The sequence below is a fragment of the Hoplias malabaricus genome, chromosome 14 (genome assembly GCF_029633855.1).
Source record: "Hoplias malabaricus isolate fHopMal1 chromosome 14, fHopMal1.hap1, whole genome shotgun sequence".
NCBI classification, from domain to species: domain Eukaryota; kingdom Metazoa; phylum Chordata; class Actinopteri; order Characiformes; family Erythrinidae; genus Hoplias; species Hoplias malabaricus.
This window is the reverse complement of record NC_089813.1, coordinates 28506006-28530862: the sequence shown is the minus strand read 5'-3', so window position 1 is coordinate 28530862 and position 24857 is coordinate 28506006. Positions and strand designations below refer to the sequence as shown.

The following is a 24857-nucleotide window of genomic DNA, read 5'->3' as shown; positions in this document are numbered from 1 at the left end:
TACAAGCTCTAAAAATAGTATATTTGTGATGTGTCCATGGACATTTCAGTTTGTGAAGTGCACAGACTTTTCACCTGCCACATTGTGGCAAATCATTGTGATTCGTCAGGAATTTCAGACACAATTTGGACAATAAAAAGTATCAGAATCATAGATAAGGGACATTTATAACACAGATTCGAAAGAAAAAAAATCATTGTTTTTAATAATTATACAGTCATAGCCGAAAGTGCTGGTAGCACTGAAATTTTTCCAGAAGATGAAGTATTTCTCCCAGAAAATTATTGCAATTACTCATGTTTTTTATACACATGTTTATTTCCTTTGTGTGTATTGGAACAACAGAGAGAAAAAAGCCAAAATTGATATAATTTCATGCAAAAATTGAAAAAATTTCATGCCAGACAAAATTATAGGCACTCTCAATTTAATATCTGGTTGCACTCCTTTTGGAAAAAATAACTGAAATCAGTCACTTCCTATAACCATCAACAAGCTTCCTGCGCCCCTGAACTGCAATTTTGGACCACTCTTCTTTTGCAAACCGCTTCAGATCTCTCATATTTGAAGAGTGCCTTCAAATGACCTAGGATGCAATCCCAGCTTTCTGACACTGGGCTCTACATTGTGACCCAAAATCCTGTGGTATTCTTCAGATTTTTCTTATGACTGTGTCAGCAGTGTGGTCCTCCTGAGTCTCCTGCCATAGCGTTTCATTTCATTCAAATGTCAACTGATAGTTCACCCTGACACTGATGCACCCTGAGCCTGCAGGACAGCTTGGATTTCTTTGGAACTCGGTTGGGGCTGATCATCCAACATCCAGACTATCCTTCATTGCTACCTTTCATCATTTTTTCTCTTCCATTCATGTCCAGGGAGATTAGCTACAGCGCCATGGGTTGTAAACTTGATTATGTTGCGCACCGTGGACAAAGGAACATCAAGATCTCAGGAAATGGACTGGTAACCTTGAGATTGTTGATATTTTTCCACAATTTATCTCCTGAAGTCTTCAGACAGTTCTATTCTCCTCTTTCTGTTCTCCATGCTTAGTGTAGCAAAGATTGAGTCAACTTCTCTCCTTTTAATTTGGTTTCAGTTGTGATTATTTTATTGCCCACACCTGTTACCTGCCACAGGTCAGTTTAAAAGAGCATGACATGCTTGAAAAAAAGTTATTTCCCCACAATTTTGAAAAGGTGTCAATAATTTTGTCCAGCCCATTTATTTATTATATACAAATATTTTGGAGTTTTTTTTCTATGATTTTTGTGTTGTTCCAATACACACAAAGGAAATAAACATGTGTGTAACAAACCAGGTGTAATTGCAATCATTTTCTGGAAAATATTTCAAGGGTGCCAACACTTTCGGCCATGACTGTAATTTTACATTTAACATGTGAGAAAGATTATGTCTCGACTGGGTTGGGAATGCCTCTGTATCCCACAGAAGAGCTGGAAGAGGTTGCTGGGGACAGGAAGGTCTGGGTTTCTTTGCTTGAACTGCTGCCCCTGTGACCTAGACTTGGACAAGCAACTGATAATGGATAGATGGATAAATGCCATTTTCATTCTCTTTTCTTGTGCATTTCTGTTTGTTTTTATTTTATTAATTTACTTAATCCTCCTCCTCCTACTCCACTCTCAACATGTTTTGTAGCTGGGTTTGTATGGTATTGATAGGATATATAGAGGACTGCAGATAACACCCTAAATGGTAGGTGGAGGTGTGTGTGTTTTGCTGCAAAGCAACCTGGAAAGATGTCAGAAGCTGAGCAGCGATTAGCAATGCTCACTTATCTTCATTCACGGGGCTCTGAGCGTTTCGAGGCTTTCTGGATTATTGGGAATTTCTCAGAGGAGAAAGTCCAGGCCCGAACATTAATCTGTGTTACACTGGACATCTCTTCCACTCTCAGCTGCGGCTGAAATGAGAAGATTCAGAGGTCGGCTCTGGTGGAAAATTACAATAAGATTTATTTCAGTGCTCCTGCTTATGAATGTCACATTGTGTATAAGCTCCGTATCTGATTGGGACAGAAACTGTATGGATACAATGCTGGAAAACAGCACACAGAGCAGTGTGCAAATCTTGGTGCGGATCAAGGAAACGTATAGGTGAATACAGGCAGAAATAAATCACAGACTGACTGCTAGTCATTAATCTTCGGCTGATATGTCACATATCTCTATCTCACACACATACAGAGTGTTTAAAGCTCTCAAAGAAGACTTCATCATTTCTATTAAATAAAAATATACCCCCATCAGTCATAACATTACGACTACCAGCCTGTGCCACCAAAGCATGGATTTACAAAACCTCTGAAGATGTCATGCGAGTTTCTGGCACCAGGATACCAGCAGATACATTACGTCTAGGAAATTATGAGATGAGGCGTGCAAATATCAGACCCTCAGTTCCTTAATCCCTGAACACTGCTTGCAGTGTGGCTGGGTGCATTATCCTGCTGAAATAAAGCCCCTGTCATTAGGGAATACTGTTGCCTTTGAAGGGCTGGACTTGGTCTGCAGCAATGTGTGGAATGTGTCAGAGTAACATCCATCTATCTAGGAAACAGGACATTTCCCAGAGCATCACACTGTCTCCGTCAGCCTGCTGGCTCTCCACATGCACCCAGTTGTCCACATAATGTAAAAGAAAACATGATTCATCAGACCAGGCCATCTACGTCCATTGCCCCATGGTCCATTTGTGTTGCTCATGAGTCACATGTACACACAACACAAATTCTATTTCAAAAACTGACTGTTGACTTTCTGCCTAATATATCCAGTTCATTTACAGGGAACAAGAAGCACACTGTGAGACAAACTGTCACTCTGGCCTTACTCTCAAGGGTACATATTCATTACCTATAATTAGGGAACATTCTGTTAAAATTGTAGATTTAAAATTTGATTTAATATGCCATATTTAATCTCCAGGACTTATATTCTTCCATTTGCCACACTTCTATAGTGAAAAACAACACATTTTCACCTCTCATTTGGAGAAGGAATGTACTGTACTTTGAGGGAACACTGGACTTTAAAACCACCTTTGTACCTGTAAAGGTACCTTTTTTTTTTTTGACAGAATAGTGAACACATTCGATCTTACACATCTCACATGTCATGGGGTTTAATGTTGAGTTGAATACTGTCTGTAGTTTTTAGTAACACGTTGACCATGCTTGTTGGTAACTGACCGTTACCCATTTGTTTATTTGGAAAGCAAATCCTCCCATCATACCTTAGTCAAATATAGTGTTCCACAGGGCTCAGTGCTTGGCCTGTTACTGTTCACATATTTTATATGCTGCCACTGTTAGAGTAATCCTTAAACATGGTAAACATGATTTCTACGGTTACTCTGACAACACTCAGTCATTGATAACAGCAAACTCAAATGATGTTGTTTGCCTAAATAAAGTAACAGACTGTCTATTAAAAATTAAAAACTGCATGACGCAGAACTTTCTCCTGATAAATTCAGACAAAACTGAGTTGAGTTTTTACTACCCTCAGGAATAAAAATTAATTTTAAAGGAACAAAGGTGGCGTTAAAGTTCTCTTCTTCAGAAGGAGAACTGAATATTTGTAAGCTTTTTTTATAGGACTATGCAAAATAAAAAAAATTAAATATAAATCCTCGAGCTGCAATTGGGTGTATGAATCAGCACAACTGTGTTCCTTACCTAGAGGTACTACATATGTACCCTTGAGGGTTCCACCACAGTGACAGCAAAAGTTTTTCTGAGAGTATACTAGGTCCCAATATTGAGAAAAGTGTGCTTGTAAATGCTGCCAATATTCCAGATCATTTCTCAGTAATACCATGTACCTTCATTATAAACGTACAGGCTGTAACTCTCACATTATACAACATTATCAAGGCTCAACTACTGCACTGTTCTTCTTGCATTAGGGAGCTCATGAAAATCATCAAGTACAATTCAATTAGTTAGTTTTCTAGCTCTCATCAGAGCTAGAAATGTGATAATTTTACAGTTCCCCATTCCCTACGCTGGCTACCATTTAAATTACACTTTGACTATAAAATACCCCTCCTGACATTTATATCTCTTAACGGCTTGGCCCTGCAGCATTTTAGTGAACTTCTTATACCCTACCACCCGTCACATACACTTCACTCACAAACTGCTGGCCTGCTGTCAATTCCTCGCATTAGGAAAAACAATGAATGAGGAAGAGCCTTTTCTCATAAAGCTTGCCAACTCTGGACTAATCTTCCTGTTAATATTCAAGACTGAGACACACTCTCAGTTTTCAAATCCAACTTAAATACCCACCACTTCGTGCATGCTTTTGGTTAACAATGTTTCTTTATTGGCGTTGTATACATATTGCCACTGCTCTGTTTTAACACTGTTTTGTACTATTTTCATTTATATGTTTTTGCATTTACTGCTGTAATCTGTTTCAACAGTTGTTGGTAACCATCCACCAGACACCTCTCTCTCTCTCTCTCTCTCTCTCTCTCTCTCTCTCTCTCTCTGTCTCTCTCATGTCCTGAGCTGCTCAGTGCTGGTAGAAGCCAATATATTGCTGGGTGTTTCTTCTATCCTAGCCACTGGACCAGTTTTTCTGCTGGGTGATTTTCCTCTGTTTACATTGACCCTACTGACCGTTTAGTTTTTTCCCTCCTCTCAGTTTTTCTTCCTCCCTCTCCCACTCCCATGCACCGTTATGCCCTGTTCCAGCTGTTCTGCACCAGTGCTGCTCCAACCCAGCGTTCTAACCTCCTGCTGCCTACTTTGATGCATCATTCTTTACATGGCCTTGATTCTTTGACAACACACTGTCAGAAAAGCTCACTGTGGTGGTTCTGCTGTCATTTTTGTGGTAGCCTGAAGGGTTTATATAATTGTTATTTTTAATTAGGGAACATAATTGTACCTTATTCTATTATAACTATACATTTAAAAACTGTGTGGATTTCATACGCCCCATTTTATTTCCAGGACTTATATTATGTTTTTCATTTTACACAGTTCTATAAAAGTTTACAAATATTCACCTCTTTTTCTGGAGAAGAGAATGTAATGTATCTTGTAGCGAACACAACTAGAATTTAAACTACTATTGTACCTTTAAATCTACATTTACACTCTTTGTACCTTTAGTGACAATAATATACCACTACAGTACTTTTGTTTTTTTTTCTGAGAGTTCTGGATGATCCTCCACTGCTGTGCATGGGACTGTTTAACCTGAATACCCTGTTCACCAGTCGAATCCCCTCCCACGCTAACACAGAGCTTGTGCCCTGCATTCACTCACATTGAATAATTCATGTCTTACGTTCACATTAAACCTAGCTTCATTATATCTATCTGATGCAGTGTTGTTATTTGTTGTGCTCTCCGAGGCTGAACAGAGGTGCATAGGTTCCCTCTTTGAGTCTTGGTTCCTCTCAATGCTTCCTCCTCTTGCTCTGAGGGAGATTTTCCTTCCTACTCTTGCTCTTGTCTTTATCTAAGGAGGCTCAGACATGGACGTCTAGTGTTAGATTACACTTATATAGGTTTATAAAAGGTTTGCAATCTGTTTATTAATGTAATTAATTAGGTTGTAAATACATTAAAAGTCATTAATGATCATTTATAAGACATAGATAGAAAGTGCTACAGTGACCTGCTGTTTGCCAAATTGTGAAGCTACACCATCTACACTGATCAATTGACATTAACCCTGTCAGCTTCAGTGTATTAGTTTATAAGTTTAACCCTTTAACCCTTTATCATCGCTGTACAATTAAAAACATGCATCCCTCAAAATAGTAACTTAACAGGAGAAGGAAAAACCTCCTTAACTTTCAATGGATGTGAATGTGAATTAAAAAAAAAATACCAAGTATATTTTGGAGCATTTCTTTTGGTTCATTCGTCATGACATTTTCACAAGATTTGAAGGAAAGCTGCTGTGATAAAGATTTGGTAATATATAAGTCCATAGAAATGGAGATACATGTTTTTAATTGGAAAGCGACGATATGAAACATAAGAATATGTATTTATGAGTTTATTCTTTACCCCAACCTTTTCAGTAACTGACACTTTTACTATTCAATAAAAAAGAGGTCACTGTTTCCCCTTTTCTCTTTGTGTTACAAATGATTATTAATGAATTTTAAGGTGTTTGCAACATGTTTTAAACAGATTTTTAAATAACCATTATTTATTAGCCTTTATAAGTCTAGTGTTATTTGAAATTGGCACTTAAAAAATCTAACCAAATAAATTGGAATTGTATTTAAATTCTGCTAGTATTGCAGCAGAAGTTATTTATTTAATGTTGGTTGGAAACACAAGAGTTAAAATCTTGAAAGGAGTAATGGATTATGATGTAATGTGGGTTCTGCCATTGATTAGGACTTCAGAAGTTGAACTGAAGGCCATATTTGTCAGACTAACCACTAGCACAATTAGTAACAGATTCTGGAATTAACCAATAAGGTTTGGTGTTTAAGAGGATATGTTATATCCTTTTCCACTGGATACCACAGATGTTTTCACTTAATTAAATTTCTGTAATATGTTTTGGTCCAAATTCCAAAAGGACCAAACTACATAGCACCATTTTTCCCCTGTTCAAACAGCCCTATTTAGGACAGCAATTTCAGCCGGTTCTTTATGTTTTCTTATTTCACAGTTTGTGGCATGGGAAGAGATTCAATGCTCGCAAAAAGCGATTATTTCATAATATGTTCCATTTAATGCTTGGGCTTTATAATGTCACACAGTGTTTAAGTCCCATATCTGATTCAGACAGAAGCTGAATGGATACAAATCTGGAACCTGCTCACAGTGAGGTTCCACAGAATGTACAGGTGAATACAGACATGAATAATTTCAGCTGACTGTTAGTCATCAATCTTTCTGCTGATACGTGATGTATCCATCTCACACAATTACACACATATAAACATACACACATATCCATACATATTTAAAGGATTTGGTCGTGTGCCTGTGCTCTAAAAACACAGAAACCCTCCATTTAATTTGCTCATGATAATTTTGAGTTTATAAATACAGACTGTGTGTGTGTGTGTGTGTGTGTGATGAATTGCACTTGGCACCATACACAAGTCTCCTACTATGCGCTCTGTCTTAAACATCCAGGAGCCCTGAGATGCCATGCTATAAAATTTATTTACCTTACATTATAATTATTCTGACATATGTATAGATTATAATCACTAGCTCCCACTCTGACCCTGCCTTCTCCTCCTCTTCTCTCTCTATCTCTCTCTCTCTCTCTCTCTGTCTCTCTCTCTAGCTCATGTTGATTTTACACTGATTAGTTTATTTTACATTTAAATAATCACATATTATAAAAATTTTCAGTCTTAATGTAAATATTAAAATTGTGATTAATTTCAGAAAACTGCAATTAATTAGTTAATATATCTAATCTAATTACAGCATTAATATATATATTCTCTTTGCATCACTTGATGCAGCTGCTTTGCACTGTGTGACCTCAGTGTGAGCTGTGTGTAGCTCATTCTCATATAAAGAAACACTTTCATTTAAAGAAACAGGTCACTCTGTTTAGAGCTGCTTGTCATGTTTGATCCTTATCTTATTTTGGCCAAAGCATGTTACAGAAGTTTCATTAGACGTCATTCATCATTCATGTCTCATTTGAATCTAGGATGGACTAAAAATGTTTATGTGAATTGCTGTTAGGTCAGTGCTCACCTAATACATTGGAACCGCAACAAAATTCAGGAGTGCAGAGTTTCTGAGCATGTTTCGTAGTCTTTGTTATAATGGTCATCCTTTGCTGCTGCTCTACACTAAAAGTGCTGAAGATCCATTCACAGATTTTAACAACCATTTCTTTTGGGTCATTTCTTTTCATTAGTGCAATTAAACACTGGATAAACGCACTGAGAAATGGCTAAAAATTTGACATTAATCTTTAAGGCTCTAAAGCAACGTGAACCTGTCGTAATGACTGCCTTTAATCACCTCCTCATATACGAAGATTAAAGAAAGTCCGTTTCTCAGCTGGAATAGTGGGGTTTTTTTCAGTCTTAGTCTGTTGTAGTGTAGATTTCACTCTGCTCTGAGAAGTTGAGTGGCTGAAACTTTCAGACCCAAAGGTCAGGAGCTGATTGCCGGGGATGAACACATTGGACACTCAAGTGAAAGTGCTTAAAAGGCTGAGGAGGATTTTGAATGCTGTGCATAAGTGACAGTGAAGTGAAAGGTCAGCCACATCCTTCAGAGCTAAAAAAAAAAAAAAAAAAAAATCTCTCCTTATTTCTACCTCCCACACTCCCTCACATCTTTACATTGACAGTCTTGTCCGGGTGTGTCGACACTCCTTGGCCAATGTGCATGTTTTCTCTTGTTTGCTAAATCAAATTAGGTACTCAACTACATCAAGAAACACAACAGAGCAACAAGTCATTCTTGCTTCCAAAGAGTAGCTCTAGATTGCAAAGTCCATATGGGAGTGCAGCGTATTCAAAATAGGTTTAGTGTAGAATCTCATTCAGGCCACTTGGAGTCAGTATAATGGCTGTTCATACACTCTGAGAAAAAAGCACGAAAGTCTGAAATCAACACAACTTTTACATCTACATTAAGACAATGGAGAAAACCTCAAACGTTGAAAAGCACGAACAAAGATGAGAATGTTGCTTTATTCCTGCTCTGTTGACTTATTTTTGCTGTTTTGGATCAATTAATGTGTTTGGACCACAGTCTTCTTTTCCCTCCAAACACACCGTTCCACTTAAAAAGACTGAGCTTCTGAATGTAAACAAACCAGAGAGAACTGCGTTTCCCTACAATCATAGACATTCCCTTTAATGCCTGGTCAAACACAGTGATACACTACGTCTAAAAAAAATACTAACACAGCCATGGTCAATTACCTTATATTGGCAGGTTCTCGATATTGATACTTTCATGTAGCTCTGGGCCAAAATTTGTTGTTGCCAAGTTTGAATCAATACATATTATATCAGCATTAGTAATACAGCCAGGGGGTTGTTATATGGATTGGTTACAATTATTATCATAAGGATTACAAACTGGACACCTATCACCTCTTTGAAAATAAGAAACTGGGGAAAAAAATTTTAACTTAATCAAACATGTGGCATAACTTTTGCAGAAGCCTTATGCTTAGTTTTCTAACATGTCAAATGCATATGGATATAACAGGATGTAAATGTGCAATAGTTTTCCACTGATTTTGATTAAAGTGGGCAACACTGGATTCTTAATGATGAATCCTACCCTACCCTTTGTACACATTGAATTACATCTCCTTCGATGCAATATAAACATGCGATATAAAATATCTCACATCTGTTACACCAATAAATAGTTTGTAGCATCACTACACAGAGGTCTGCAACCTCTAGCTGTCAGTTGTGTCAGTTGTCAATGGTTGTGCTAAGACAAATGTTGAATCCACTGCCAACCAAACTGAGACTGACTCTGAATTACTGGAAAGTGTTTTTATTTTTTAACCTCCTCACCTCCCTGAAAACTGAGTTTGACATTTAAACGTTTATTTTTTTCAAATGCTTCTTGTAAAGTTATTATTTTGGAGAGACACGTTACGCTTTGGACCGTGACAAAATATAAAATATGCAGTAAATTATGCAAATGCCATGGTTTATTATTATTTTTATTTTATTATTTTTTTAAATAATCCACTTATTAAGTTCTCCAAGTTTTTTTTTTTCCTCGAATGGGATTAGACCATTTCACCCACCAGTTTATCCATCTGGTAAATCACTATAGATTAGAGCATCTGTCAAATGAATAAGTTTAAAAGTAATATAAAAATATCACAGTGTGACTTTCTCCAGCTGTATTTCAGGCCCAGTCTCTGATTGACTGACACAGTGTGGGTGGAAAGTGGTCAGTAGCTGAAGTAGGACACAGGAAGTCCTGCAGGCATGGGTCATTAACCAGGGCACTGACGGATCAATAAGAAAACACATGCAGCTCTGAGATAGCACCAGCATTACAGCGCTTTACTGCTGTTAGCAACTACAGAAATGGGAAGCCAATTATTACCTGAGGAAAGACTTAATAACACAGATAAATACAGACACTGGGTGTGTCCAATTCTCTTTTAGCACTGTCCTGTGTAACAATATATGGCTCTAATGTAAAAATGCATACTACAGTAATACAAATGTTCTTGGATTATACTACATTCGTTTATATGCAGAGACGAAGCCTTGAATGAAGTCTGTTATTAATGTAGACAGGAATGGCAGGCCACTGCAGCTTATACACGTAGACAAGGCATATTATAAAAATCAGTTTCCTACGTCTAGCCATAATCTGGCAATATATTTTAAGTACCTATATTGATTAAAAAAAGTCTTAAGTTTGTTTCAGCTCTACAGATGCCTTGGTCAGTTAATTTCGCTTAGAAAATGTCGTTTCACATGTCAGGACATTCTGAACATTATTAGGAATGCACAAATAACATATATTCAAGTCCAAGAGGTTCCTTAGCAGTACTCTCAGGGTAGGTATGACGGCCCCCTCTCAATCCATGGATAAGAAGTGAAATACAAATGAACGCTAAAGGCATTTTTACTAACTGCATTTCTACTTATGTGCACTTTCTTGAACAAATAAAAAGAGAAACTGTATAAATCTCCTTAGTTGTGCCACTGGCCAAAACGGCATCCACATTTCCTCTGACATACACATGGGGTTCACTAAGAGAATTGTGTTGTTGACCTTCTCCAGCTCCTGTTTTAACATGACATTGTCTAGAACTTAACGATTCAGAAATGAAACCAGCTCTGATTGAAAGGTTTAGCTGCACAAGCTTCTGGAATGATGCAGGGGCATTGTGGGTAATGTAGTTCCTGTAGTGACTTCACCCAGCATGTTCTGTAGTTCTGCTTAACAATTCAGTCATTCATTCATTATCTGGAACCGCTTATGCAGTTCAGGGTCACGGTGGGTCCAGAGCCTACCTAGAATCATTGGGCACAAGGCGGGGAATACACCCTGGAGGGGACACCAGTCCTTCACAGGGCAACACACACTCACACATTCATTCACACACTCACACCTACGACACTTTTGAGTCACCAATCCACCTACCAGTGTGTGTTTTTGGACTGTGGGAGGAAACCAGAGCACCCGGAGGAAACCCACGTGGGCATGGGGAGAACACACCAAATTCCTCACAGAGAGTCACCCGGAGCGGGACTTGAACCCACAACCTCAAGGTCCCCGGAGCTCTGTGACTGCGACACTACCTGCTGCCCCACCGTGCCGCCCCCTGCGCAACAATCCAGGATAAAATTAACATTTTACTGCTGTGATTTTAGTGGGGCCCAGCAACAATTTACTGGGGCATGTACCCTGCTAAATTGCATTTAGTGGTGCCCCATGATGTTCTTTTTGATTTGAAAACTGTTCAGTGTGGTCGCATCAGTGGCAGCATATGCTTGTGTTTGCTTCTGTGCTCCTGAGGCTGAGGACACTGTGTGCAATCAGTGTGAGATTCATTAAGATGGTGGAGTATGAGACGACTAATAATTGCATTAAAATTGGGGATCAAGACAGCCCTGGGCCTATTGGAGAAGTCAACTGCTACACTTATTTAGGCCAAGAAATCACCATGGAGCAAACCAAGAGCCTTGAGCTATCCTGTCAGCAAAGAACAGCATGGAAAAATTATTCCATCATCAGTGAAGCCATCATTACCACCAAAGACTCAGCCTCTCGAGCCCACCTTTTCAACACCACCGTAATTCAGATGCCTCAGTACAAAGTACAGGCCTTGACTAAAGCAGACCAACAGAAACATGCTTTAAACGAGAGCAACGAAAAGGAGAATGCTCAACAATGACTTCTAACACTGAATTAACCTGCCTTTGTAGCACAATTTAGAGTGTAATTTGTTCAACCTGAGATTCTCTTAAATGCTCTAAAAACAATTGATTTTTTTCCCCTTCATTACTTCAGGCTTACTTTCCAAAGGCACCAGCCACCAGCCTCCCTCCTGCAGTCTTTGGGCAGGTGAAGTTGCGAAAGGATTTACAGCAGGCCACACTAGTAAATAAAATCAATGTCCAGACACGTCTGTGCGAAAGGGGCCAGGGACAGAGAGATTAGTGTTTTCTTGCAATCAGGACTTCCATTTAGAAAAGTGAGCCTTTCATCAGAGCAAACTGGAGAAGACCTGGCAACCTGAAGTGATGATTACTGTACTCTCCCCAACAGCTCTGTTTGTTGTGTCTGGCTTTAGCTCTGTGTTTTTCTTTATTTTTTATTTTTTCACTGGTGCACAGTGTAACAGAGAGTGGAGAGGTTATTAAGTACAAACACTTTAGAAGTGGACTAAGAGGAGTGTAGCCAAGGAGGGCGTGAGGTGGGTCATTCAACCCCAAACACGTTCTAATAAATTTCAATTTCAGCCACACTGCAAATATAACATAAGTGCACAGTCACTGCCATATAATTATGACTAAATTAACAATAAGGTAGTGAAAGCAGATTCAGTTCAAATAACAGGGGCTCAGTTTTTCTGGCAGTGTTATTTACAGTGGCCTAGAGGGTCAAAACACACACAATAATAATAATAATAAAATTTAAAAAATTGACTAGTCTCAATCTGTTCATTTTATTGACCATTTAACATTAGCTCTCAGTCTCCATATCAGTTACAACTTGGCTAGTGTTTACACTACTGACCTAAATATTGCTCTGTCTCTAAGCCAAGCTCAGCTCAGAAATTATGAGATCCATGCAAGTAGTAGCAATATTGATATAAGGATGTACTTGTGTCTGCTTTCCCTCACTTCAGAGCCCCACACCTGTGAGCTGGAGCTGATCATGTGACTAATTTCACAGGGGATCCGAGGTATGTTCTCTATTTAAGGTCTGTCTTGACGTCTGTGTCTTGCGGTTTATTGGGTGGTGTTACTATGTAATATTTAGTTTCGCTTCCTCACTGTTGTTTATTAAAATGTTGCATACAACTCAGCACATGCTTTCGCTTCATTGTTCACCTCAGTCGTATCATGAAAATTAACAATATCCGTAGTAGTAGTAGGAGTATAGTCAGTATCTGTATTAGTGCTTGCATTAACAGCAGTAGTTTAGTGTAAAGTAGCAGTATCAACTGTAATATTAGTAGTAGCAATATAAAGAGCAGCAGAAGTAGCAGCTGCAGTTGTAATTGTAGTGATATTAAAAGCACTAATAATAGTTGTATAGTAGTAGCTGTAGCTTTATTAACAGTAAAGCAGTAGTTAATATAGGTCGTAGTAGTAGCAGCAGCAGTAGCAATGATAACAATAATAATAATAATAATAATAATAATAATAATAATGGTGGTAGAAGTAATAGGAATAGTAGTAGTTGTAGCAGTAATAGTATTAACAGTAGCAGGGGTTTATACTGGTACTATTTCATTGCTGGATGGAGTGGCTGACAAATAGTGCATCAAATGACACTGCTTCTACTTTGTGTACCTGGTGTATCCTGATAGAAATGACCTATAAAGTTGCCTCTGTTGTTGCTATAAAGGTATGTCTAATAAACTGCCATTTCAACAAAGTGTATGAGTGAAACCGTGCCAGCTCTGTGACTGCAGCATAATAAAGGCTTGAATTGATGTGAAACATTCAATATTCATGCACGGCGTCCATGTTATGATGCATTTTCACAGTGTTTTATGGGCCTGCTGCGTGGCTCAAAATTGAGGCCTGATATGGAAAATGCTTGTTCAAATTGCTTTGACACTTTCATCTATGGAGAGAGTAAGGAACGCAGAGAAGACAATCATTTTGTCGTGCACGTCCGCCTGCTTATGTGTGTGTGTTTGTTTGTGTGTGTGTGTGTGTGTGTGTGTGTGTGCAAGGCTTGGTACTCACCCTGCCTTGATGTAGTCAAGGAAAGTGTGTTCCGCCTCCACAGAGAATGAAAGCAAAGTCACCTTGGGAATTTAAGAAAACAGAAAATTTACTGCACTTGCCATCACACAGCGTATGTCCTGCGCACTACATCTGCCTCATAATGACCCGTCTCTCTATTTCTCTCTCTCTTTCTCTCCCTCTCTCTCTCTCTCTTTCTTTCTCTCTCACACACACACACACACACACACACACAAACGTCTGTCAAGGCAGCTGACTCCTGCTCATTATTATTGTCATGACAAAACAGGACCCTGGCTGTGCCACACTGGAGTTTAATTACACACAGTTTTCCACAAATGCACTCAGAATCTGAACATTTAACTGATAAGCACCTGATACTAACAAATCAGCACGAAATATCGTTATATGAGCACTAGATACTATCAAGTAAGCACCAGATACAACATGGTGAACACCAGAAACTATTTTGTGAGCATCAGGTAATAAGTGGTGAGCACCAGATACTAACAAGTGAGCACCAGATATTGTTAAGTGTGCACTAGATTGTGTCAGGTGAGCAACAGGTACTAAATGGTAAACATATTTTACTGTGGTAAGTACCAGATGCTATTTAGTGAGCACCGCATCAGATATTATGTGGTTGGCACCAGATATTATTGAGCACCAGATACTTTAAGGTTAGGATCAGATACTGTTACGGGAGCAGCAGAATCTATTTGGTGAGCATATTATCTTGGGATGGCCCGCTATTTTTCCCTGAGCAAAAGTTAGTATCAAATGAGCACCAGATGCTATTAAGCAAGAAATAGGTACTAAATGGTGAGCACCAAATAGTACTGGATCTGAAACAGATACTAATAAGTGAGCACTACATACAGAAGAGTGAGAACTGCATACTAACTTTTCCCCAGATGCTGTGAACTGAACACTGGGTGCTGTTAAGTGAGCTAAGAGATAAGTGAGCAACAGATACTATTTGGTGAGCACCAGATAGTGTTATTAAGCAGGCACAAGACACTATTAAGGATAGACCGTATGAGTAAAAATATGTAGGACACACTCACTGTTCCAGAGTTGATGTATCTTCGTTTCTTGATTTTCTTTTTGGCGTTCACCACCTGAAAACCCCAAAATGACAAATGACACCGACATTTCCAACAAGCTGAAAGAACAATAGATGTGAGAAATCTCTTCACACAGCCGTCACCCTTTAACAACAAAGAAGCACCGTCTCTCCATTCACAGCAGAGGTGGGTGAAGCAGAAAGAACAGGAATCTGTACAAAAGGTAGTTTCAGCTGAAACACAGTAGAGTTAGATCAAATCACAGAGGTTTTCTGCACATCTGCAGCTTCAAATACAGACACAAGTTCTGCTAAAGGAAAATTCTGTATTCACACACTGCTGTGACATTAAGTGATTATTTAATATGGAAGATTATATAAATAAGATTACAATTACTGATAATCATAGCAATATGATTACTTGTTCGATGAAATAATTTGCTTTACAGTGACAGAAGCAGTTTATGCTCCATAGAGTGGGTCCTCCACAAGATGTTGGCCAAGTTTAATATTTGTATTGTACATAATGTCTAATAAATAAAAGTCACTAGCTGGATTGTTATTTTATTATTATTAGTTATTATTTCTTGCAGGGATTCATTAAAAATTTGTCTAAAACTGACCAGTCCACAATCAAACTGGTCTTTGCCTTGATGCTGATGTTTTAGGGCTAGGACCAGGCTTCTCTGACTGTTGAAATGAAATGTAAGGGTTGAATTTATTATTGTTAATGGAACACTAGGTGAGATTTGGTATTTCCTGCTCAGTTGCAGAGTGTAATTTACATTTACAGCACTGTCCTGAAATCAAGGGTTGGGGTGGATTCCTATCATCCTCCAAAAGTTACATAATGCAGTTTCTGCAGTGCTGAGCCCAGAGTAGCAAAGACAGAGACCCTGTTCTCTCTATTACAGGTCAGTGAAGCATCACAATGAGTCTGAAGCTATAATTTTAAGGTAAAAATGCTACCTAGTGTTCCTTTAAAGGCAATGAATATCATTAATTATGCTTAATTGGCCCAAGGTTATTAGTTATTAGGTTATTAATTAGTAATGCAAAATGCATGTATGTATGTATATATATTTGAATCTATGCTCAAATATTCACTGATCAGCCATAATACGATAATTACCTCCTCTTTTTCTTCATTCACTTTCCATTTTATCAGCTCCACTTACCATATAGGTACCAATTTGTAGTTCTATAATTACACACACTAGTCCATCTTGTGACACTGCCATGGTGGTGGTGGCAGTGTGTCAGTGATGCTGATGAAATGGACAATGAGTGTAGAAAAGAAACAGCTCGTTTTTAATATTTTGGCTGATCAGTGTAATAATTAATAGCTGATTAAACGAGAAGGGTATATGACAACATTAACTGATTTTATCGTTCTTGTTCTGAGCAGCCTCATCCACTTCAGATATAAAGTCTGGAATATACTGTGTCTGGATTGTTTACATAAACACTGAGAAAAACGAACCCATCCAGAGTGGAGATCTATCACAATTAATACTTTATTTGGTGTTCCTTAAATAAATGAAGTCATTGTATTCCTCATTGTTTCTCACAGGCCAGTTTCCAGGGCCAGAAGCAGTTAGGAGTCTGTAATAAAGGGTGCGCTTTTCACAACAGGGCACTTAAACTGCTCTGAGGAACTGGATTGTGATTCCGTCCTGTCCTCCAGGGGTCTGTCCTGCTCAATCTGGACCCTGCTGAGACCACCACGCTCCATTACCCCAGCACTCACATCCTTCATCACCTCATCACCCTACAGAGATAATAGCAGAGTACACCCACACACATCCTCACTTATACCTATGCTCTCTCTCTCTCTCTCTCTCTCTCTCTCTCTCTCTTACTCACTTCTGCTAAATCTTTCTTTCTCTCTCTCTTCTTGTCTCTAATGCTCCCTCTAACTCATTTCTACTGTCTCTTTTTCTTTATTCTATCTCTTTTCTTCTCTCTCTCACCCTCTCTCTGTCTTCTTTGTATTTAATGCTCCCACTATATCATTTCTGTTGTCTTTTTCACTTTCTCTCTATTTTCGCTTTCACTCTCTCTTTTTCTCTCAATCTTCTTCTTCTTCTTCTTCTGTGCTTATTCTCTCTTTCTTTTCTTCTTTATCTTTAATGTTCCCTTATGCTTTGATTTTGATGCAGAGTCTGAAATTCTGCAAAACGTTTGAATATCACATACCGTCCTCCGCTCTGTGAAATGAACAGTGCAGTGGTGTAATAGTATTAGTTTTGCAATATGTGAAGTGCACTATTCAGGGAGTAGGGTGACAATTGGAACAGAGTCTAATTTACATGTTCCCACTCCTCACATTCATCCACTCAATAACCATTCCATACACCCCCCACCCAACCCCAAATACCCATCTCCAGACCTCAGGCCATTTAGAAGTGACACGGCTCTCCTTAAGCACCTAATCCACCTGGACACAGTGTGTAATGAGTGAGGCACATAGGGCCAGTGAGAGAGCAGCTAATATCACACAGTCACCAGCTCCTCTCCCAGCAGGGTGAATGAAACCTTCTTTAATTACACATCATCTCTGACAGAATATTACTCAATAATGCTGTCAGATCATTCAGCCAAGCGCCCCACAGCTCATCTGCATTTCTAAACACTCCAAATAATATCCCTAGAATAGCGTATGCCATCTAATGTGGTAGATTTAGAAAAAGTTGGAATAAATATAAACTTAGGGGTGTCCAGGTTAACGTAGTAAAGCCCCTGGGAAACATGTATTGATATGTCTGTGTGTGTAACACTAAATGTGGGTTTTGTGTGAAGGGTTTAGAAAAGTTTACATAGAAAACACAAAACAGAAATATGCCAAAACACTCCTCAAAAATCAACAAAATGCTCTCATCAGACCTCTGTGAAAACTGTGTGGGAACGTGCACCGTGTTTACTCAGAGTGTGGCTCGGAACAAGCGCCAGGTTTACTCACACGGTGTCCGAAATGGCTCCCTATTTACTATTCTCCATAGTACACGTTATACAGGGCAACAATTATAGGGAACTGAATACAGGAGGGTAGTGAGCGATTTCAGACACTAACTCATGCAGGTGTTTTATCAAACAATGCTGTGCATTATGGGTATCTGCTATCCACTAATGTCAGCAAGTGTATATGAGTTGTACACTAACTTTTGTGGTGCATTGTGGGATTGTTTGCGTGCAGTGAAAATTCTGCACTAGGTTTTCGGACACTCATACAAAATGGCGGAACCCAATAGTGCACAGTATAGTGAATAGGGCACAGTTTTGGACATGCAGACAGCGTGAGGCTCGGAACAAGCGGCGGGTTTACTCAGTGTGACGCTCGGAACAATCGGTGGGTTTACTCAGTGTGACGCTCGGAACAATCGGTGGGTTTACTCAGTGTGAGGTTCAGAACAAGCGGTGGGTTTACTCAGTGTGAGGCTCAGAACAACGGCAGGTTTACTCAGTGTGAGGCTCTGAACAAGCGGCAGGTTTACTCACCGTGAGGCTCGGAACAAGCAGCAGGTTTACTCAGCGTGAGGCTCGGAACAAGCGGCGGATTTACTCAGCGTGAGGCTCGGAACAAGCGGCGGGTTTACTCAGCGTGAGGCTCAGAACAAGCGGCGGATTTACTCAGCGTGAGGCTCGGAACAAGCGGCGGGTTTACTCAGCGTGAGGCTCGGAACAAGCGGCGGGTTTACTCAGCGTGAGGCTCGGAACAAGCGGCGGATTTACTCAGCGTGAGGCTCGGAACAAGCGGCGGGTTTACTCAGCGTGAGGCTCGGAACAAGCGGCGGGTTTACTCAGCGTGATGCTTGGAACAAGCGGCGGGTTTACTCAGTGTGAGGCTCAGAACAAGCGGCGGGTTTACTCAGCGTGATGCTTGGAACAAGCGGCGGGTTTACTCAGTGTGAGGCTCAGAACAAGCGGCGGGTTTACTCAGTGTGAGGCTCAGAACAGGCGCCGGGTTTACACAGTGTGAGGCTTGGAACAAGCGGCAGGTTTACTCAGTGTGAGGCTCGGAACAGGCGCCGGGTTTACACAGTGTGAGGCTCGGAACAAGCGGCAGGTTTACTCAGCATGAGGCTCGGAACAAGTGGCGGGTTTACTCAGCGTGTGGCTCGGAACAAGCGGCGGATTTACTCAGCATGAGGCTCGGAACAAGCGGCGGGTTTACTCAGCGTGAGGCTCGGAACAAGCGGCGGGTGTACTCAGGGTGAGGCTCGGAACAAGCGGCGGGTTTACTCAGCGTGAGGCTCGGAAAAAGCGGCGGGTTTACTCAGCGTGAGGCTCGGAACAAGCGGCGGGTTTACTCAGCGTGAGGCTCGGAACAAGCAGCGGGTTTACTCAGCGTGAGGCTCGGAACAAGCGGCGGGTTTACTCAGCGTGAGGCTCGGAACAAGCGGCGGGTGTACTCAGGGTGAGGCTCGGAACAAGCGGCGGGTGTACTCAGGGTGAGGCTCGGAACAAGTGGCGGGTTTACTCAGTGTGAGGCTCGGAACAAGCGGCAGGTTTAATCAGTGTGAGGCTTTGAAAACAAAACTGTTTTATGGCCTCACATTTATCAACAACATGTAAAAAAGATTTAGATCTGGTGGTAAAAAGGAACCAATAGCTCTTTAGTTTCTCTTCTTCTGAAAAGCTGCCACTTTGGAGACATACTGAGTGGTGAAGCAGTAGCATTAGCTTTAATCAAAGCCTTCACCCCTGGAACAAGCCATCCAGGTCACCTGTGTTAGCAGTTTAGAACTTTCAACTACTTTTTTTAGTATAAATATTTGATGACAGCTGTTGAAAATTTTGTCTGGTGTCAAAACTAGCCTTGACAGCAGACCTGCACTTTCCTCCTCCTTCATTAGAGAAACGATCAGTAACATCACTCACCTCATACACGTTAAACTGACTCTGGCCTCGGGAAAGTTCTCTGTAGCTCGTGGTGAACTCTCCAATGAAGTCATGACTGAGAGCCGAGAAAAAAAAATGAGCCAGTTACTGTCTAAGCATCTTAAATGAGATGCCTATAGCAAGATGAGATTCAAATTCAAGCAAATGAGGTTTATTATCAGCAGAAATAAGAGAGATGAAATTCTGCACAATTTCTATGAATAATATTTAATGAACACCAACAAATATATGCATAGTCGCATGAATGTTATTATAAACACATAATTACACTTTATAACTATGTTTATTACATATTTTTGGCTCCTGAGTGGTACAAAAGTCAAAGTGTTGGCTTGATCATCAGGAAATTAATTTGCATTTATACAAATAATTATCATAACATGATATTAGAATCCCAGCTTGAAAGCTCTAAATGAGTGAGACATTGTTGTTCATATTAAACATACTAAGCAACAAAAAAATTTAAAAAATCAGCTTGGTTTCTCCTTAAACTTGACCTGTCTCTAGAACTGAAATAACATCCTCCCATTGGGATTTTTTAAAGGACATTTATCAATATGTTAATAAGAACCTATTGATTTTTTTCAACATCTGTTTTTACAACAGCCTCAGATCCTGCACAGTCTGATGTGTGAGTAAGAGAATATGTGTTAGAGAAACCCACCTGCCATCTCTGTCCCAGTCATATATCTCCACCTTAATTGACCTGTAAGATACACAGCACAGGGTTGATGATAAGAGCATGACAGGAGCAGGAGTGTATTTTATTAGCATCTTTACTAAGTTTGATGAGAAATCTAGCTCCACATCAACTGACCTATTCAAATGACTAAAAAATCTAAATGAATGCATTAAGAGTGTGCGAAAAGCAAGTGTGTTTATGTGTGTTTGCTTGTGTCAGTAGTATGTTTCTAGCCTTGTGTCACCCCATATTCTCACTTTAACTGATTTCTTGAGATGTACAAAAATGACCACACCCTCCGACCTAGCCTTCGTAACAACACCCACCAACCCAGGCCTTCATAACCACACCCACCAACCCAGACCTTCATAACCACACCCACCAACCCAGACCTTCATAACCACATCCACCAACCCAGGCCTTCATAACCACACCCACCAACCCAGCCTTCATAACCACACCCACCAACCCAGACCTTCATAACCACACCCACCAACCCAGACCTTCATAACCACATCCACCAACCCAGCCTTCATAACCACACCCACCAACCCAGACCTTCATAACCACACCCACCAACCCAGCCTTCATAACCGCATCCAAAAACCCAGCCTTCATAACCACACCCATCAACCCAACCTTCATAACCACACCCATCAACCCAACCTTCATAACCACACCCATCAACCCAACCTTCATAACCACACCCACCAACCCAACCTTAATAACCACACCCACAAACCCAGCCTTCATAACCACACCCACCATCCCAGCCTTCATAACCACACCCACCAACCCAGTCTTCAAAACCACACACACCAACCCAGCCTTCATAACCACACCCACCATCCCAACCTTCATAACCACACCCACCAACCCAGACCTTCATAACCACACCCACCATCCCAGCCTTCATAACCACACCCACCAACCCAGACCTTCATAACCACACCCACCAACCCAGCCTTCATAACCGCACCCACAAACCCAACCTTCATAACCGCACCCACCAACCCACCTTCATAACCACACCCACCAACCCAACCTTCATAACCGCACCCACCAACCCACCTTCATAACCACAGCCAGCAACCCAACCTTCATAACCTCACCCAGCAACCCAGCCTTCATAACCACAGCCAGCAACCCAGCCTTCATAACCACACCCACCAACCCAGCCTTCATAACCACACCCACCAACCCAACCTTCATAACCTCACCCAGCAACCCAGCCTTCAAAACCACACTCACCAACCCAGCGTTCATAACCACACCCACCAACCCAGCCTTCATAACCACACCCATCAACCCAGGCCTTCATAACCTTACCCAGCAACCCAGCCTTCATAACCTCACCCACCAAACCAACCTTCATAATAACACCCACCGAACCAGCCTTCATAACCACACCCACCAACCCAGGCCTTCATAACCACACCCACCAACCCAACCTTAATAACCACACCCACCAACTCAGGCCTTCATAACCACACCCACCAACCCAACCTTCATAATCACACCCACCGAACCAGCCTTCATAACCACACCCACCAGCCCAGGCCTTCATAACCACACCCACCAACTCAGGCCTTCATAACCACACCCACCAACCCAGCCTTCATAACCACACACACCAACCCAGTCTTCATAACCACACCCACCAACCCAGCCTTAATAAGCACACCCACCAACTCAGGCCTTCATAACCACACCCACCAACCCAGGCCTTCATAACCACACCCACCAACCCAGCCTTCATAACCACACCCACCAACCCAGCCTTCATAACCTCACCCACCAACCCAGCCTTCATAACCTCACCCACCAACCCAGCCTTCATAACCTCACCCACCAAACCAGCCTTCATAATCACACCCACCGAACCAGCCTTCATAACCACACCCACCAGCCCAGGCCTTCATAACCACACCCACCAACTCAGGCCTTCATAACCACACCCACCAACCCAGCCTTCATAACCACACACACCAACCCAGTCTTCATAACCACACCCACCAACCCAGCCTTAATAAGCACACCCACCAACTCAGGCCTTCATAACCACACCCACCAACCCAGGCCTTCATAACCACACCCACCAACCCAGCCTTCATAACCACACCCACCAACCCAGCCTTCATAACCTCACCCACCAAACCAGCCTTCATAATCACACCCACCGAACCAGCCTTCATAACCACACCCACCAGCCCAGGCCTTCATAACCACACCCACCAACTCAGGCCTTCATAACCACACCCACCAACCCAGCCTTCATAACCACACACACCAACCCAGTCTTCATAACCACACCCACCAACCCAGCCTTAATAAGCACACCCACCAACTCAGGCCTTCATAACCACACCCACCAACCCAGGCCTTCATAACCACACCCACCAACCCAGCCTTCATAACCACACCCACCAACCCAGCCTTCATAACCTCACCCACCAACCCAGCCTTCATAACCTCACCCACCAACCCAGCCTTCATAACCTCACCCACCAAACCAGCCTTCATAATCACACCCACCAACCGAGGCCTTCATAACCACACCCACCAACCCAACCTTCATAACCACACCCACCAACACATCATCACTCTCATTAACATGGGTGTGGTTAAGTTGCATGGTGGATGTGGATATGTGGGTAGGGTGAATGTGGATGTTGATGGGTGTGGCTTGTGTGTTGCTGGTGTTTGAGGGTGTAGTTATGTAGAATGCAGGGTATGCTGGGAGTGGATTGAGTGGCTGGGTGTGGTTCTTTTACTGAGATTTTTGAAGCTGGAGGAGAATCACAGCAACCTACAGAAAAACATGCCTTTTTTGGAAAGGAAAACATGGTAAAACAGCATAGAATAAGAGTCAGAATGAGGCTCATTATGCCCCCAAAAATCCCCTTTTTGCAGAGAGGAGAAGTCTCTGGGATAAAACACACCGTACAAAAGCTGAATTACAGTGCCTTTTTTCCCCACTCAGCACAAGGAGGTAAATTACACTGAAAGAAACAGAGTAGAATGTGTCTCCTTCAAAGAAAGGTAATGAGAGTAAACAAGAGGCAAGCGTGAGTGGGTCATTTGCACCTTTTCTAACCCTGAAAAGAGAGGCATTCTACCGTGACTTTTAAAATGAGAGCATTGTGATTAAATGCAGCTCTTTTAGCTTCACTCTCTAGTTTCTCATCTCAACCTGAAACCAACCAATTACGCGCCATTAGCCAGAAAACACAGGAATTAAACAGCCGTCAGTGCGAATTGACCTTCTGAGAAGTAGGAGTTTAATTCTATTTTAAACTGGTTCTTTGGAACTTTTTGGTGTGATGAACTGAACGCCAGGCCAGCGATTCCGTTTACTGACACTTCATTCACACAGGAAATGTCTCCATCGACTAACAGCAAGCTGCAAGTGATTAAAAACACATTAAAATGCTCAGCATCCTATTGCAGTCAAACTGACTTCCAGCAATATAAATGCTTTATGTAATGGTGTCCATGTGGTTCAGCCAATCACAATCCAGAACTGGGTCCCTCTGTGGTCATCGATTACACACCTAAACACTCATCTCTATTCTTGATCTATTGGAGAGACATTCTTCCAGAACAAAGACACCTTAATGCTTTAAAATTATAGCTTAGATGTCACCATTCAACACAAGTGGATTCAGTCTCAGGGTTTCAGGGATTGTGGGGCGACCCCCTCTACCCCCTCTACCCCAGCACTGCCCACTGGGGTATCAGCTGATGTGACAGACCTAGACAGGATTGGTTTCTTAGGTTTATGATGTAAACATGAATTAGACTCTGTTTGGAACACTTCAACTTATTTCATTCCTGAAATCCTGTAGTATGTAAACAACAATATTAACATAACAATGTTAACATAAAAACCACATTCTCACAGATGGGTCTTTAATTCAGTTTGATATTTCATTCATCCATCCATTCATTCTCTTTAACCACTTTATACTGATTCTCTTTCACAACATTGTTTGTAATTATAATAACTGAGCAAGACAAACTGGTATTGACTGGTCACATGATCTTCTTCATTCAGCCGTGACCACAAACCCTACAACAACCACAGTGAGGATGATGCTAAGCTACGTCCAGTCAGTCTCTCAGAAGCTTATCGAGGTTTTCTGAGGGATAGATGCTGATGAACATATAAACCAACAGGGTTTGGGAAGCATCACCTGAGTTCAGAAGTCAGCAGAACTCATCAATCAGAATTATAAGGAAATTGTGGGTGGCTTGTTTACTCAGACATCCCAATAGAAAAGATCA

The 24857-nt window shown here is 41.1% G+C and overlaps 1 protein-coding gene across 3 annotated transcripts in view; it reads right to left on the bottom strand.

The window, feature by feature from the left end:
• Positions 1-24857, bottom strand: part of cpne5a (copine Va) — a 158893-nt gene that overhangs the window by 32952 nt on the left and 101084 nt on the right. For all 3 annotated transcript variants that reach the window (XM_066644150.1, XM_066644151.1, XM_066644152.1), the window contains 4 exons: positions 20553-20594; positions 19868-19943; positions 14988-15041; positions 13921-13982 (listed from right to left, as the gene is read on the bottom strand). In XM_066644150.1, the coding sequence (XP_066500247.1) occupies positions 13921-13982; positions 14988-15041; positions 19868-19943; positions 20553-20594 (234 nt within the window). The remainder of the gene's footprint in view (positions 1-13920; positions 13983-14987; positions 15042-19867; positions 19944-20552; positions 20595-24857) is intronic.